We start from the raw sequence: 18590 nt of genomic DNA on the forward strand, positions 1-18590 counted from the left end.
TTTTGCACTTACACATTCGCATGTGTAAGAACACTGCACTTGGGCTACACACTTTTGTGGATTCAAACACAGCCTGCGTGCCTTGTTGATTGAAGAGATGGGCATCTTAACCTCTTGGTCATGGTCCCTTCCAAGCGTCTAATGCATTGTTATTGGAGATAGCAGAAGATTAAATGTTGTCACTGATGTTCTTATCTAGTTCTCCTTGCTACAGTTTACACTGAGGTGTTGTGCTTGCCCCATGCGTTGCCAGTCTCATTTACCTGTACACCTGGTACCACCATCATTTAAATCAAGTGCAGCTTTCAAACAGATAAAAACCAGCGTGAAATCAATTTCAAACATTTAGCTGATCATTTTTTGCTGTAAATAAAAATACTGTGAATTTATCTTTTATACATCCATGCAGATTCCCCAAACTGTAGATAATAACAAAATATTCTGTATCACCAAGCTCTAAAAAAAAATGTCACTGGATGATTAATATAGCAAGCTGTTCAATTTTAATAATAAACTAATACGAACACATATTTCAGTAGTCATAAGATACATTTATATTACATTTCAGAACTCAAACAATGAAAGTCAGCACTGACAGTTCTTATGGTGTTATATGTATCATTAATATATACGAAATAAACAATCATTCACTCTTGCAAAAAAACCTTAAACTTCACAATCATTTCATGACTTTAAAAGTTGTTGACTACTAAAATCTCCCGGTAATTTAAAAGTAAATCACTAAAACTCATGACGGGATGTAGGCCTACAATTCAAGCCTAAAATAAACTTTTAGTGACTACGTCAAGTTTCCCATTAACATTAAAATTCACATAAATTTAACAACACGAAGCTGGTCGGTGTTATTGGCGAAATAAAACAAGTGCCGAGATTAACCCACTTTCCTTTTATAAGGTACTGAATACTGCATAAATATGCACATTATACTGCTGAAATGACGTGATCTGTAACTGACATTAGACTGGGCAAACAGCCACATGAGTATCAGCAAACACTTATTGTCACAGTGAGACCTAGGCTAGGGAAAACCACAAATTGTCTGTCCAACGTCAGGATTGAGCTGGAACCTAAGAGATAAGAATCTCTTCCACTGGGCTAAATCATGGATCTGTAACTGACATTAGACTGGGCAAACAGCCACATGAGTATCAGCAAACACTTATTGTCACAGTGAGACCTAGGCTAGGGAAAACCACAAATGGTCTGTCCAACGTCAGGATTGAGGCGGAACCTAAGAGATAAGAATCTCTTCCACTGGGCTAAATCATGGAGTACAGTGTGGGGAGAATACCTTGGGTGACATTGTTTACTGTCAACTATTCTAAGTAGTGTGATCTTTGAAGTCAGCAACTAGTTTTACACTGTTGATCAGTAAATAATAAAACATGACAACAACATATATCGTGTGAAACAAAACAGCCCTTGTAACCCAAAAACCCTTTTTTTTTTTACCTACACAGTACTCATCTGTTTTGATGATGATGAAATTAACTTAAGACCTATACCTGGGTCATGTAACACCTAAGACTTTAAAAGAGGAAGTTGTAACTTCCTCGCTTGGCGTTCAGTATGAAGAGGATAGGGAAATGACTGGTTGACCGTATCAGTATAATGGCTCGGGCGGGGCATCTCGGCAAAGCAGCATTAGATAAAAGTGCTGTGGAAATCCGCCCTGCGACAAAGAGGCACATTACATACACCCTAAAGATTCCCTCGTCGTCATACGACTGAAAAATTGTTGAGTACGACGTTAAACCCCAAGCACTCACTCACTCTATAGGATATGGTCAAATATGGTCAGATTAAATTGGTAATAGATTTAATAGGACAGACGGGAGTTGAAAGTTGCATGTTTCATTGCAAACTATTAAAGGCCAAACAAAGATACTGTAATTCCTCAACCTTTTCACATACAAAACAGCAGCTTTCAGTGCAATTTATGCACACTTATAATTTGATTTGGCTTATAATTTATAATTTTGGCCTTGCAAACATGCAAAAAAGTTGAACACTTACAGTAAGCTGTCTTGAATCTCAAGACCAAGTGTAAAACTAACCATGGCAAAAATGGTCTTTGTGCTTATCATGAAGAGAAAATAAACGCCTTTTACAAACTGTAATAAATTTGATATCAACAGCAACATAAGAAATTTATCAATACTATGTCCATTTATGCATAGTTTTGGTAGTCTTTTATTCTAGCAAATAAAATATTGACACACAAGAATTAGTGTAGCTAACACTCAAGCAACACATATACATTGGTTCTGTCTTCCCACTTCATAAAAGGCACAGATATATAAATGTTGAGGGCTGCTCTTTTAAGAGGCGTTTAAAAAACATTTCTGTTGGTTAAAAATATCTGAACGTGTAACACATAGGTTAAACAATTTTATGACAATCACAACAGGGAATATGCACATATACAAAGTCACTGACTACTTATATATTTTAGAGCCTCATTCAACATACGATGGAAACTTTAAGATTTGGATCTATAATAATAAGTTTGCAGAACATTCATTTCAGACTAAAGCACCATACAACACTCCCAACAAAATAAATCACCATCAGTCAAAGAGAAATTAATTACTGTATTTGACCTAAAATTTCACACACAAAAATCATTTTTAGTGACAAAAGGCATTTTTCGGGGCCAAAAAAAAAATGAAGGCTATAAAGTATTACCTGTGTTACTTTTATTTCCCACCAAAACATCATCTTATTTCTCAGACAAACCTCAAGACATCTTCCAAACATGACTATGATCCTCAATAGTAAATTTGTGATGGGTGAATTTTGGATCAAACACAGCAAGTGGTGTATCACAGACATGACTCTAGAAATACGGGTCCATCTGTCAAGTCACATGATTAAGCAGACCATAACGTCTCTTCTCTTCACGGATGATGCTGCTGATGAAAGACTGGAGGCAACGGTCATTTGACGTCTTTAAAAAACTCACGAACTTGTCAGCTGAAATTCACAATAAACGAATTAGATTACACATCCTTAGAATTTTTTTTTCCTGATTTATGAAGAGGAATGTATTCAACATTAGTTATGGAGTACACTGAAATGTTTTTCATACCAATTATCATGACAGTCTGAGCCAGATATCACTATACAGATAATTGTAACTATAATATTTATGCAGTCAAACTTTATATGTGACGTGAAAGAAGTGAAAAGAAAAATTCAGGTTAGAACGTCTCACCAGATAAAATGTCTGTAATGGGTATCACTTCCAGAACTCCGGTATTTTCACTGTGGATCTCCTGTTTGAGACAGTTAGTGAGGTGTTCCACATACCAGGGGAGACAACCCTCAAACCTTTGACAGACCACAAACAGATCTGCCATTAGCGATCCTGTGCATTCAATGGCTACCTAAAAATGGAAAATGGAAAACTCAGTATCTTAAAAGTAACAGAGTGGACAAATTTTTCAAAGATTTACACGGGAATGTGATATTAATAGAGAAAATACCCATCATTCTAAAGATTTAATTCTAAGATCTACTTGTATACAGAGCCAAATCCAGATATTATACAAGTCCAAATACATGTATATACAATTCTGTTAAAAGAAAAATGACAAGTAATGTAAATTTTGAAAACAAAGATTTCATTTTCTTTTCTGACATTTTTTTTTTTTCGTTAAAAACTACAGATGACAACAAAATAAAAGCTGAACTATTCAGTCATAATGAACTCTCGCTGACTTACACTTCACTTGTATTTCCCAAAGCTTATCAATAGCAAAACAGGCTATAAATAAACCACACATCAGTGATGCTCACCTTTTCAAAACTGTAGTATAACAGGTACAACAGTCCAGCTGTGTACCTTGTTAGTACTGTATAAAGATGAAAGACAACGGTAGAGCCACGTGGCAATATCTGAAAGTAAAAGCACGCATTACTATACATGTCAAATGTCAGTTTCATTCAGGGTTCAGGCTTCACACAGTACTTTCTGACTGTCTTTATAGGCTATTAGGCCAATTTCACGCAACATTGAGCAAACATTCAGGAAGCTCAAGATATACCTGCTATGGCAGATCGAATAAGAGATAAAGATCAAAAGTGAGAGGATTTAAACTCAACAATGAAACAGTTGTTCTGAGATGAATAACCCTTATATAACCCTCAACTGTTTTGGTATTGTGTATAAAGAAGGCGACCAACGACTACAAATCTCATGTTTTACTCCCTCTTGCGCATGCAAAACACTCTCCAATGGCGTACAGGGAACAGATCAGTCTGTTTCTAAAATGGGATGTTCAGTTTGTTGACAAAAATCAATGGTTATACATGACTCATGCCAGGCGTACCAGAACAATTTACCATGACAATGGTACGTACTTTTCATTCCAATCTTGGTGAAAGCTACTGTGACATCATGAGGTCACAGAAAGGTTAAGCTTTGTAATCCTTGTGTAGCAGGCATAAAGTGTCATCGTCAAAGTTTACAAGCAGATTGGTGTCTCCGAATGTTCCACCATTAAACAACTTGCTGATTAATTTCCAACAACCACATTTGTGATCTATTTGATACTCGTTCGAATTGAAATCAGACACCCCGTTATAGACTGGTACACATCTTGTTAAGTAGCAATGGTTTCACCTGGTGTATATGGCACTAAAGTCCACATGCTATTTAGAATAACCATGCAGCGATGGTCCAATACTATTTAGCATGGGTGTGGAAGCAATGATAGGGATGATGAGTTTTTTCTCATTCAAGCACCTATGAACCACATTTAATATTGTAGGGAGGGTTATAGGATAGAAATAATGTTCTTGCTATGGGTGTCTCAGGCACCTAATTCAACCTAATTCAACCTAAATTAATGATCTCATCCACTTTATTGACAGTCAAACTGCCATTACGATAGCCGTAGCAGGAACATCATTTCTTAAATATATCCCATAATGGTGACGTGACTTGTGCACCCTAAGTTTCTGCTCTTGTGGTGGAAGGAAAAAGTGAATAAACTCTGTAACTTTGTGAATCGATTCTATAGATATATTAGTAACACTAAAGAGTTTAAAGATTGATAAATGGTCCGATAGATAATATAATACATGTACCTGCTATACCACTTGTGTATAAAAGTCCTCATTCCAAAAACAAATTACATATTTAAACGACATGTTGATTCACTATTTAATACCATTAAAAATCAAAGTTTATGTTAATAGGTCAAGTCAAGAATTGTTTATTAAATATGAAAACATTTCTCACGTACAGTGAATATTTCACATATACTTTCTGTCAACCTAGCCTGGACTGACACTTCCTCCATTAACGGCTCTTCACAATCTCCTGCGCAGGTTACATCTATGTAAACAAGTAATGGACTGACACCCTGAGGAGGAGATGTCATTATCTGAAATGTAATAAAACAGATTTTATTCTATTTATCTTTATATACTTTTGATAAAATTTTCTTTTTTTAAACTTTGCCAGACTTTCCATATGATATATGTTCAAAACCAAGGTTATGGTGGTATTGGGAAACAAATGACATGAAAATAGCTAACATTTCCAAAAGTTTATAAAATATTATAACTCTAATCCCTCTTTAGCAGGTAAATGTAAAAGTTGTAAAAATGTGTGCGTTCACAGGACCATGTGGTCAAGCCAGTTTTAAGCCAGTTTAGACGTTTGTCCGTTCACACGGTCACATTTAAGCCAGCTTAGTAACTGCAAGGTAATCCTGGCTTTCACATATCTGAGGCATTTAATCCATTTACTGTTCACACGATGCAGATAAACTGGCTCAAGTCCTGAAACTGGCTCAGAGCCAGCAGGGGCAAACAAACCAGATTAAATGCCCCTGTTTTGCCTTCACACAAGCGACGTCAAACTGGCTCAAAGCCACTATCGGATTTAAACCAGCTTAACTTTGCCCGTATGAACGGGGTATAATTATCTTTTTGAGGGTAAGGAAGTATCATAAAATTTATACGCAAAACAAAATTTTCATGAATCTTACCTGTATACGTGCTGGTCCATATTTGTCCTGAACACATTGAAGATAAGGAAATGACCACTTGGAGAGGTCAAGGACATGAAGAACAGAGGTCAGGAGGTCAGGATACAGACTCGTCAGAATACTCTCCAGTACCTTGGAACTTTGTTTCACCAGATCTGCTTTCAAATTTGTTCTATGTTCCTTGAGCTTAAAACAAACAATGTTAATATTGACAAATGTTCATTGTTATCATAAAGGAAAAGATTTATTTATTTATTTGATTGGTGTTTTATGCCGAACTCAAGAATATTTCACCTATACAACGGTGACCAGCATAAAGGTGGGAGGAAATCGGGTAGAGCCCAGGGGAAACTCACAACCATCCACAAGTTGCTGCCAGACCTTCCCAGGTATGTAAAGGAAAAGAAACAGCGTAAACCAATAATAGACATGTTTATTTATTTACTTACTCGGTTGGTGTCTTAATGCCTTCCTTAGGATTATGACAACGGTCCGGTCTATTGGTAGAGGAAACCAGATAACCAGGAGTAAATCAAACACTCCATTGTCAAGTATCTGGAAAACTTTCTGACTTCAGACTACAGTCAAAGAATTCAAGGAAGCAACTTTGTTAGTCAAGATCCAGAGAGTCGCAATTACCCCTTATCTTATAACTGTCTGAGCCAATGAGGGACTCTCAACTATAAATGCATTAAAATAAAATAAACTACAATATGTGATACATACTTTAGCAAATAATACTGTAGTATGGAGACACCATATAAATATATTAAACTCAGGTAAGAAGTACATAAACATAAGAGAGTACATACCTGTACATGAGGTGAAATATCCCACAGTTCAGACAAAAGTGTGTTGTCACAGAAACGTGAACTCTGTATCCTCGACAACGGCCTCCCTCTGGTCACAGAAATCCCGTAAACCCCCAAATGCGGATTCTCATCATGCTGAAAAAAAGAAACAAACAAAAGGAAATGATAACATGTTTTGAAACTGAACATGAACAGTTTAGGTCAGGCTTTTACAGCTATTCGGACACATGGTTATGGCATCACTAAAGTCAGGTCAAAAAGCCGATTATTATATCGGTTTGTTGACATGACATCTCAAGAAATCCTTCTATGGTGATACAACTGCTTCGGTAATTTAAGAAATGAAATCAGCACTTTCAATCTCTTGGTACGGAGCCAGTGACTTTGATTGGTACTAAAGTATAACCTCTCCAGCCAAACAGGTGTGAAAGTAGGGGTACTACATTTCTAGTCAGCTAAAAGTCAGGGCCCACTATCATAAAACTTTGTCAATCAATTTTTCATAACTTTTTTCATAACTCATAAATAACGTCGCTTTGGTACAAGAACCTACACAACTTCTGTTTCAAAAAATATAATTGACAAAGTTTTGTGAAAGTGACCTCAGGATGGTAAGTTGCTAACTTATCTTGCTTTACGGAGACTGCTGTTACCTGTGGTTAATTTTTTGTCACTTCTTTTCCTTTGAATGGAATAAAAAGCCTATTTTGTGAGATGTCTCACTTGAGCTAGCATTTCCTGGTCTTAATGTCAATCAAGGTTTGAACCATTTTTAGAAGACAAGTTAACTTATAAAACATTAGCTGTCATAAGAGTGAGTGATACAGTGCTCGGGGTTTAACGTAGTACTCAACAATTTTTCAGCCATATGACGAGGGAAGAGTCCTTAAAGTGTATGTGATGTGCCTCCTTGTTGCAGGATGGATTTCCACCGCTCTTTTATCTAGTGCTGCTTCACTGAGATGACTTACCAAAGGCACTTAAGCCGCCACGCCCGAGTCATTATACTGATACAAGTCAACCAGTCATTGCACTATCCCCTTAATGCTGAACGCCAAGCGAGGAAGCTGTCATAAGAAGCTATTATCACCCACACTATGGTCAGTACCTATCATGAATGTGTCTCTATCTTAATATCACATTAAGTTTTCTTAAAAAAAAAATCACACACAAAGTGACATTAACTGAAAGGTTGTACCTCTACAATATGTCCCAGAATTTCTTTGGGAGGAGTTTGTTCTTGATATTGATTGGTTGGTAAGTTCTCCAGTCTCTGTAACCATGGTATCTGAGACTGGGAGTGCCTATCTCTGAATGTCCCTTCTCTCTTGTGAGGACCTGGATCTCTCTGAAATAGCCCTTTAGGCCATCCAACACTCCTCTGCAAAATATACATATAAAGTCAAGAACAATAAGAGCAAGCCTCATTCTTCTGTAGTGTCCGTATTAACATGCTATACTGGTGGACAAGAAATGGACAGATAAATATATAAACATAACGGATCACAATCAAGAACCAGCCATTCATACCAATAAATAAAATATATCAACATGCAGACATGACATAAAAACTGGAATAAGAAGACTACATAAATGTCTTGATCTTAAACCTAAAGTTCTGTGCATAAAAATGCACTCTCAAAAGCTTTAAAATGATATTTTTGAACCCTATACTTAAATTCTACCGATACAAAACTGATCGCACTTTAAAGAAAAAAATCTTAAGTTGTCCCATAACGTGGGTGAACACGCTGGTGAATATGATTCCAGCAAATGTATCATTTGATGAATGATGTATTTTACGTGATATACAGTCATTTATAAATACAAAGCTCAGATATACCAAGGTCTGACTGAGGGTAAGTCCAAATCGGTGATTGAATAATAATACTACATAAAACCTTGCGTAATCCAAGATATATTCCTTTTCATTCAAGAACACAAAGTATATAGTGTTGAGAAGACATCTTGAAAAGTTACCTTTTTGGGATATTTTCCAACCTTGTCATAGAAACAGATTTGCTGGAGCTGGTACTTCTCTATGTAAGACTCTGTACAGTAGTCTTTCAGGCATCGGATGGCAGCCGTTAGATCCTCCGTCATTGCGCCGAAAAGTGACAAGTTTCTCTCAATTGTGCTTCCCTGGTAAGTCATAAATTTCTGGCAACACTGTATATGTTGTAAAAGGAAACTCTGCGGCAGCTGCAACTTCATCTGTGTCTTAGGAATCCCGCTTTGATCTTAATCCAGAAATAGAATAATATAAAACTACAAGTTTTATCGGTCATTCATTACTCCAGTGACAAACATTTCATTTTCACAAAAGTGATGGTTTTAAAATTTCCCAACAAAATGCCAGAAAGGCATAAGAAGAAATCTTTAGTATCCAACAAAAAAAAATAAAAATAAATAAATAAACCAGATTAAAAGTAAGCTAAAATTGACTAAAAAAAATGCAATATACTGTGTATCTGGTACAAAAATCTCATCTCTACCAGCAGTACATCCAACTAGATTCAAACAGCCTCCAATGTCAAGCAGGTCAAGGTCTTCATCAAGGACCCAGACAACATTATAGCTAATTCCTCAACCTTTTCACACATGACAGAGCAACTTTCAGGGAAATTTATGCACCTTTTTCATTTGATATTGAAGACAAAAGTACACCAACTGGATTGGCCAATTTCAGGGCTTGACAACAATTATAATGTTATCAGACTAAACAAACTAATGCCTTCAGAATATTCTTAAAAAAAACACTTTCCAAACATGAGAAATGGTTGAAGAATGACAGTATTACAGAACTTACCCATATGACAGTAGAGGAAGTGACAGAGGTCTGCTGGGACGTTGTCTCTACCACGGTACTGTAGACACACCACGTACACCTCTGAGTTACCAGACTTGCTGGTGGCTGGCTTGAAGACGTGCACCTGAATAACACCATCAGATGTTACCAATCAATAAAAAACAATGTTCATCAGATAACACATAACAACATTTAAGAGTGTTTTTCACTTTTCGCTGGTTCTACATTGTAAACGTTGTAATGGGACAAAAGGAACTTGGCAAATATCAACTCACCAAATTAAATATAATGTTCAATACCTTTCATGCTGTCTTTACAGAGATAGCATGTCCTATAGAATTTACCCAGAGGATTTTTCTTGTTCTGTAGAATTTACAAGACAGATGCATACCGGTATGCAATGTCTTCTGGACACAGCAAGCCTGAAAATACATTACTTTACAGAAAAGTAACCTTAGTCCAATATCATATAACATGGATGATATGGGTATTAACAAATGCTGAGGTTTTCTCCAATTGAGTGTTTTAAGAAATGTTGAGCCATATTTTCAGACTTGCATAGCTGACCAGTCCTGAAAAGGCATCATCCCCTACCTGCTTGAAAGTACAGTTAAGTATGTACATCAACCAGACAGTGGCCTCCTCAAACATTGTGAACAGTTTAATCACAAACGAGCCTCCCTCTGCCAGTAGATGAAGAGCCATTAGGGTCTCACAATAATGTAAAGGGGAGACAACTTTTTCTTGTTCAGAAGGCATGTTCTGACAGTCTATACTGCCATCAGCTGTCACCTGAAAAGGGGAATTGGATGAAGTTAATTAACTGTTGAGATAATGTTTGGTGGTATACAGTGACTGACTTAGTGTCTCATTTAGTGTCTCTGAGCATTCTCCAGCAGCGTTAACACTGGGTAGATCTTATGTAAGTCACGTATATATAAAACACACAACAAAAGGGCTCAGTAAGTGGGGGCCATAATTCACTGCAGTGCCACCTGTTGAGACATGCCACCTGTTGAGACATGCCACCTGCTGAGACATGCCACCTGCTGAGACATGCCACCTGCTGAGACATGCCACCTGCTGAGACATGCCACCTGCTGAGACATGCCACCTGCTGAGACATGGATATATGCCTGTTCCTCAGGGTCCACCAAGTAATTAAGAAGTGCCAAATGAAGACTTGTGTGTAAAATCACAATCCCTGTTGAAAGCTTTCACTCACCAAATGGACTTCACCAAGCTTCTCTACATTGGTTTTGAGAGATGTCTGATTAGCGGGATTGAAGAGGTCTCCTGTGTTATCCACCCCAAAGTTCCAGTATTCCAAACTGTGACGCAGAAATCTGTCATCGTCAATCATTTGGCCCAGAGAGTTTCCCTCGTAGTAGGGATTCAGAGTTGTGGCTCTCCAAACCCAACTCCCTGAGAAGCCTGTCCAAGACAGAATTAACATCAGAGAGGTGATGAAGTAACACAGCCATATCAGAGAGGTGATGAAGTAACACGACCATATCAACACTGATATTCATAATCACAAAGCAACACATGTAATTCATTTATTAAAATCTAATTGAAATCTCCATTTTTGGTACTGCAATTGATCTTTCCAGAATCCTATGGTAGATTTTGACTCATTAACATTTTGCTGATATTATGTAAAGTTAATAAAATGACAGACCAGCAGTTTCAAACAAAACTTCTCATTATCTCCCACAAAGAAGTGTCCATCAGATGTTAAAAAAGTTGAAAATTTTTATATCACAGCCCAGGCCAAGCCCTCTTAAGGATGTGAAATACATCTCAAACACAACAAATAGAGGTAACGCTTTACAGTTAACTGACCTTGACCATAGTGGTTGACATTTAACTGACCCTGACTAAAGGGTAAGTGGTTGGCAGATAACAGATCTTGAACAGAGGGGAACTGGTTGATAGATAACTGACCTTGACTACAGGGTAAGTCATTAGCAGATAACTGGCCTTGACTAAAGGGTAAGTGATTGATACATAACTGACCTTGACCAGAGAGGAAGTGGTCTATACATAACTGATCTTTACCGGACAAGTAGTGATTGACACTTAACTAACCTTGACTAAAGAGGTAATGGTAGACACTTGACTGACCTTGACTAGAGAGGTAATGATTGACACATGACTGACCTTGACTAGAGAGGTAATGGTTGACACTTGACTGACCTTGACCAGAGAGGTAATGGTTGACACTTGACTGACCTTGACTAAAGAGGTAATGATTGACACTTGACTAACCTTGACCAGAGAGGTAATGGTTGACACTTGACTGACCTTGACTACAGAGGTAATGGTTGACACTTGACTGACCTTGACTACAGAGGTAATGGTTGACACTTGACTGACATTGACCAGAAAGGTAATGGTTGACACTTGACTGACCTTGACCAGAGAGGTAATGGTAGACACTTGACTGACCTTGACCAGAGAGGTAATGATTTACACTTAACTAACCTTGACTAAAGAGGTAATGGTTGACACTTGACTAACCTTGACTAGAGAGATAATGGTTGACACTTGACTGACCTTGACTAGAGAGATAATGGTTGACACTTGACTGACCTTGACTAGAGAGGTAATGGTTGACATTTGACTGACCTTGACTAGAGAGGTAGTGGTTGACACCCACTTGACCTTGACTAGAGAGGTAATGGTTGACACTTGACTGACCTTGACTAGAGAGGTAATGGTTGACATTTGACTGACCTTGACTAGAGAGGTAGTGGTTGACACCCACTTGACCTTGACTAGAGAGGTAATGGTTGACACTTGACTGACCTTGACTAGAGAGATAATGTTTGACACTTGACTGACCTTGACTAGAGAGGTAATGGTTGACATTTGACTGACCTTGACTAGAGAGGTAGTGGTTGGCACCCACTTGACCTTGACTAGAGAGGTAATGGTTGACACTTAACTGACCTTGACCAAAGGAAGTGGTTGACATTTAACTAACCATGCCTAGAGAGGACGTGGTTGACAATTAAGTGGCATTGACTAGTACAGCAAAAGTGGTTCTGACAGATAGCTGACCTCCGCTATAGGGGAAGTGGTTGACAGATAAGTGATCTTGACCATAGGAGAAGTCATTGACAGTTTATTTACCTTGACAAGATAGATAATGATTGACACATAACTGACCTTGACTAGAGAGGTAGTGGTTAAAGCTGGTGACAAAAGCCCCTGGAGCTTCACACAGATGAACAGACACCAGAGTCTCTTTTTGTAGACAAACAAGAGGAAACACTGAGACTATCTCATAAAATTTACACCACGCCTGAGTACACAATTCTGGACGGAATCTCTGTTTGCATGCTTGAATTACTCCACCTGCCAAATTGGTAAAATTTGTGTGTTCATGCCACTGCCTGATGTCCTTATCACTCAGTTTGTCTTTCAGATTATTTAGATCTGTTTTAAATTGTCCCAGTGTTTCCAGAGCTTTTGGAGTGAAACTACACTGCCCTGCTTGGAGGTCATCAGGGGAGACCACTCTCCACGTCCAATCTGCTTCCTGATAAAACTCATATTTCTTATTGAAAAGTTCTTCAGCTTTGGCTAAGTCAGGAGAAGTTGGCCGTTGTCCATGGTAACATGATATTTCACCAGAGTGGAGACGTTTGCGTCTACAAGCCATTCTTCTACACGTCTCAAATCAGATCATCATCCTGAAAATAAAGATTATGGGAATTTTTATAAAGTGACATAAGCAAAGCTCTAAAAATACGAACTGTCACATTCTGTCTTTATTACAATTCATTTTTTTTAACAGCTTTTTGATCAAATAAGCAAAAATACTATATTACTTTCTGAATGATATTAATCAGTACAATGTCTGTACACCAGAAACAATCCTTGCAATTCAAAAAACAGTTCAGACTATCAATACCAGGCACATCCATTACTATTTCCTAACAGAGCTACTCCTTAAATATCCCTTGCTCTGTTGTTACTTGGTTGCCAACATTTGTGAACTAAAGATTTAAAATTTGTGTAAATTGAGAAGATCTAATGATTTCTACTGTGATTTGGTTGAGATCTCCATGTACTATGTTGAAATTCTGACATTCATCGTCAGTGTGTTACGAATTTCAAAACAGCACACCCAGAGTCCACCCAGAAGGAAAAGAATACATTACAAGAGGAAACACTGGTACCAGTAAGCCAAACCCAATGCTCAACTGGGGTGCCAGTCTTAGCTTTCCTTTCTCACACTGTATTCCAGATTAAATGTACTTAAGGGTATCCTAATGTGGCATTTGTCAGAAAATGTGCATATCTGCATTTGACTGTATTTTTGTCCCGTTTCGGTTCCTCACAATAAAGGAGCAGTTGGTGATAAATAACAAGCAGCCAAATGGGCAAAATGCTGATTTTTGCTGATTCCTAAAGTTTAAAGTACCACACGGAACTGAAACTATCATATTTGATGGAAAGACACATTCTTATTACTTTTCCTGGAAGAATTTCTTACCCAAAAACCATATTTTTCATTTTTTATGCCAAAATGTTCTTCAGTATCTGTCTCCGCAGCATTAAATTTACTCTAGTCACGTGACCAAAAGAGTATGCTGAAAACTGCTATGACATCACTGCAAAACTATAAATTTTGCACAGCACAACAACCAGCTCATCAAAACAATCCCCACAACACGTAAAGTATACACAACACATCAAAACTATAGTATTTGTTAGAAAGGATTTAATTAGTGTGTAGTCTTGATATGATCTGTTTACTCCATGTGCTCCGAATATTATTTTGATACACTCAATTACAGATTTGCACATTTCTTATTAAGTTTTGTAAACTTCTGACGGGAACATTCCTCTTCGATGATTATTACAGCTGTTGTTCTGCTTGCATGGTATATTTGCTTGCATGGTATATATATGATCTGGACAAGTTTAAAGAAAAAGCCAAAAGCAATGTGATCTCTAAACTTATAATGGATTATCTCCAGCGAACGGGGCACAACCATCGCATTAAGTTATCACTCGGTGACCAGAATTCGCCATAAGAAAATCTGCTTTTGACAGTACAGCATAAAGAACAGATTTAAAGTTGTCTTAAAATAAGTAATGCATGCGCAGATACTTACCAAAACCCGTTACCCAATAAAAAACCATTAAAATCATATACGCCAACTGTAAGTTTCTTTTTAAACTTTCGCTTTCGTGGCCATACCAACCGATGGTGTGAGTTACCGCCCGTTGTTCTCTTAACGTTTTGGTTATCTCCCTTGAGTCAGTCTCAACATAGACAATTAAAACTTAAATCAAGCTTCAGTGAAGCATGGTGGGCTACGTACTACATTTTTTTTTCTTTCCTTTTTTTTTTTTTCCTTTCTCTCTTTTTTTATTGTTTGAATTTGGGTCTTTTAAATTTTTTTCTCACCTGGTTAAAAGCGTTTACCCCTAGTGGAAAGAGTTCTCACGTGAGATTCCTTCCAGGTGAAAACTCAAGTGAGATAGAAAAAGCCTCTTTCTTGTTTCCAAGGCTGAGATGAACACTTTAAACCACACGTTAAAATGGAGCAGCACAAAAACGATCGGAGCGCGTTTGAAAATTTATACTATCTGTTATCAGCCGATTAACGCTCTTTTCATCTAACGGTGGATTCCACTGAATCAAACCAGGTTTTGGATATCAAGCGAGTTTCCACCTGCATGGATGAAAACAGTTGCCACTTAAGTAAAAACTTTTCCACCCAGTTCAAAGCGTTTTCACTCAGGCAAAAACATTTTTACCCAGGTAAGAACTGTTTTCATCCAGGTAGATGCCATCGACAAACCGCCTAAGGATACGCTGGGATGCGATTCGTTTTTTAATTTCTTGTACCTTATCGGGATATGTAAAAGTAAATACAAGTAGTTTGATCTGGGTTATTCAGCACAAGTTACGAAAACAGACCGAAACGGCCGCAGCCATTTTTTCTGATGTGCTTGGTAACTCAAAAAATCAAGTCCTACGTGGACTTGGGATGCGCCAAGTTAAAGCAACCGGAAACACGTTACTCTTACAGAACGTACATATTGTTAAGAGGCAAACCAGAGTTCGGGTGACGTTAGTTCAATTAAATTCAACCTTGAGGCCTATTTTCAACAATTACTGATGTTTACCTGTCTCAACGTTTAATCATTGAATTAAAAAATCCAGCAGGTCCATTCCTCAAAGCCGTTTGCGGAACGAAGTGGGTCCATAAATCCACTCTAAAACAGCAGCACATCAGATAATTCTAGCAATATCGACGAAAATTTTAACAGGAATGGTCTCAGCCACCCGGGATATTAAGTCTAAGCCACCTCCCCACCCAACACCCATCAAATAAATAATTCGTTCCATTATAAGGGTCAAGCCATCCATGGATAAGTAAATAGTTCATGTATGGAAATGAACATTTTTTTATCTGTGATGCTGTATAACTTTCTCTGAAGTACTCACTGACTACGGACAATTTCAGACATGCAATTCTCCTCATGCACACTAACATTCTTTTCTGAATTGAGGGCAACTTTAAACCTTAATTCAGGATCGTGTCGTGGTCAAGTGATGAAAGGTACGTGCCTCTCAGTCACTCAGGACACACGATGTGCGGGTTCAAACTGAGTCTACCTGAGGGGCATTGGTGGCAAGAGAGACCATTAGTTAGAGGTATGAGTGACGAATTTTTAACTTCTGACTAAAGGTCTCTAATAAGGGGTCCGTTACGGGTACTTGAGCATTTCGCAGTCTAACATTCGTGGAGGAATCTGTATACGTCACATGTGAGAAAACTCATGAGTAACTTGCCAGTGGTTTGTAGTTTACGCTGGGCACTCCGGTTTTCTCCATCTGTTATAAACTGACCGCCATCGTATAAATAAAATATTCTTTAGAAAGATGATAACCATCAACAAAATAAATAAATAAAGAAATCCAAAATTCCCAATCCAAAAAATAGACAAATAAACAAAATAATATGATCTGCTTACAACTCAACGCCTGGAAGGTAACAGGCATAATGTATAATAATGGAGTAATGCAGTCTTTCTTCTCCTCCACAACCAGCTCAAAATTTTGTTTTGGAGCGACTTGAAGTAGGATAACGAGTCTATGAATGAACACAATGATGGCGTCTTTATCTACTTTGTTAAAGTACATGGTCTAGCCCATGCTGCTGTCTTTAATCTCAATCGTATATTGATCGACATTAATTGTGTTTTCACACTGGCTGGTGTATTTGGAGGGTTTACGCTGCATTGGCTTACAAAAAAGAAAATGCAGAAGAACACACAGAAGCCTGCTTTTACGGTGGTTGTTTTTTTTTTTGTTTTTTTTTTTCAGTCCCCGAGGAATCGATTTAGGTCTAAATCATGTTAACCGAGGAAACCCAAATCTTTTTATTTCTTGTCAAAGAGTCTTAGGGGGAATCGGAGCTCCTTCACAACGGCTTTACGTCATTCAGTCGGTTTGAAGTGGGATCGAATGAGACAGCCAGGCTATAGATAGAACCCGTGAGTTTGGTCGACGTATTGAACGATGAGATACATGCAGGACTAATTAATTTGTACTGTAGCTCTAGTCCCCGCTCTATCACACAAAAACATAACAAAACAAAAACCTAAAAAACAAACAAAAACAAACAAAAAAAAACAAAAATAAAAACAAAAAAAACCCTCCTGTCTCATGGGAACACAAGTGACCACGCAAGCAAAATAGGCAGCGGCAAACACATGTTACAAGACGCCAGCCAGCATGGTGGGAGGAAAACGGTTAGAACCCAGGGGAAAGCCACGGCCACACACAGGTTGCTAGAACACCTTCCCGCATACGACCGGAAAGAAAGCGAACATGAGCTGGACTTGAACTCACAGCTCCTGAGCCCTTGCGCTGCGCCTCCAGGCTAATTATTCGGTCATATAGGTGGCCACATTGAATTGACATAAGCATGCAGGTATATATAGGTGTAAACGTAAGCTATGCATGTGTGAGAACTATTTCACACTCTCTCCCAGTAACCTATACATGCTACATATGGTTAGAGTAAATTGTGCACCACTGGCATTGAACATCGTGATACTGGTTTCCTTTTCAAACATTAAACAGTTCAAGGTCAATAATAGCCAAACTTGAAAGTCTAGTTTCATCTAAAGCACTGCCACACAACCTTTACGTCTATCTTAAGTGCTTAAAATTTATGTCATGCATATACAGCTTTTGCACTAGATCGTCGTTCTCGCCAGAACAGATCGGCTGTAGGGACAGAGAGGTTTCAGACTCAAACCCTACAATCGCTGTCTCGGCTGCAGCCTCAACTAAGGCGTTTGGCAAGGTATCGGTTGAAGGTACTGAGGGCTCTCCGGTTTCCTTCACACGAAGACTATACCTCCGTCATAATAGTGAAAATGATTGGGTAAACCTATATGGCATTAAACAACACGTATAAATAACTAAACAAAACAATTTCTACAGTTACCTTATAGTTCACCATCGCAAAGAAATGGACATTTCCTTAGGAATTCCACTGCTATTTTTTAGTAAAGTTTGTTGATTTTATAACGTAAGCGTGGTCTAACCAGTCGGTCTGTCAGCCGCAACGGAAATGTCTGCGGTGAGGAATGTCCGTTGATGTTTGCCGCCATGGAACGATCTATATGTGTAAAAAATAACCTTTAAAACTTTCGAGACCAGTTACTGATGTAAATTTTGATAGTATTCAACTTATATAATATTGAAGGCATAGTTTAACAGTCCGCTAGGGCATGTAGTGAGTTCTTCTGTATGTGGACATCGTACGTTTTGTTGCTGATTACTATTGTTTACAGTTACTGGTGTACACAAGTAGACTAATATTCTGAATGAAATACTTGTGAAGTGGTGTTTCTTCGTGTTTAGGATTACATGCTTTGGAGAGGGCTGTGTCTCTTGTGAAT

General features: G+C 38.0%; 1 protein-coding gene across 1 annotated transcript; it reads right to left on the reverse strand.

Moving 5' to 3' along the window:
* Window positions 1-653: 653 nt before the first annotated feature.
* On the reverse strand, window positions 654-14878 carry LOC135468299 (cap-specific mRNA (nucleoside-2'-O-)-methyltransferase 2-like). The gene is made up of 13 exons (XM_064746481.1): window positions 14777-14878; window positions 12819-13345; window positions 10870-11078; window positions 10239-10436; window positions 9645-9768; window positions 8816-9075; window positions 8034-8216; window positions 6836-6970; window positions 6024-6209; window positions 5274-5414; window positions 3823-3921; window positions 3239-3410; window positions 654-2997 (listed from the first exon to the last, which is right to left on the reverse strand). Exons 2-13 carry the CDS (start codon window positions 13312-13314, stop codon window positions 2882-2884), a joined length of 2319 nt encoding a protein of 772 aa, XP_064602551.1. The 5' UTR covers window positions 13315-13345; window positions 14777-14878; the 3' UTR covers window positions 654-2881.
* Between the last annotated feature and the right edge of the window lie 3712 nt (window positions 14879-18590).

The sequence above is a fragment of the Liolophura sinensis genome, chromosome 6 (assembly GCF_032854445.1).
Source record: "Liolophura sinensis isolate JHLJ2023 chromosome 6, CUHK_Ljap_v2, whole genome shotgun sequence".
Taxonomy (NCBI): Eukaryota; Metazoa; Mollusca; class Polyplacophora; order Chitonida; family Chitonidae; genus Liolophura; species Liolophura sinensis.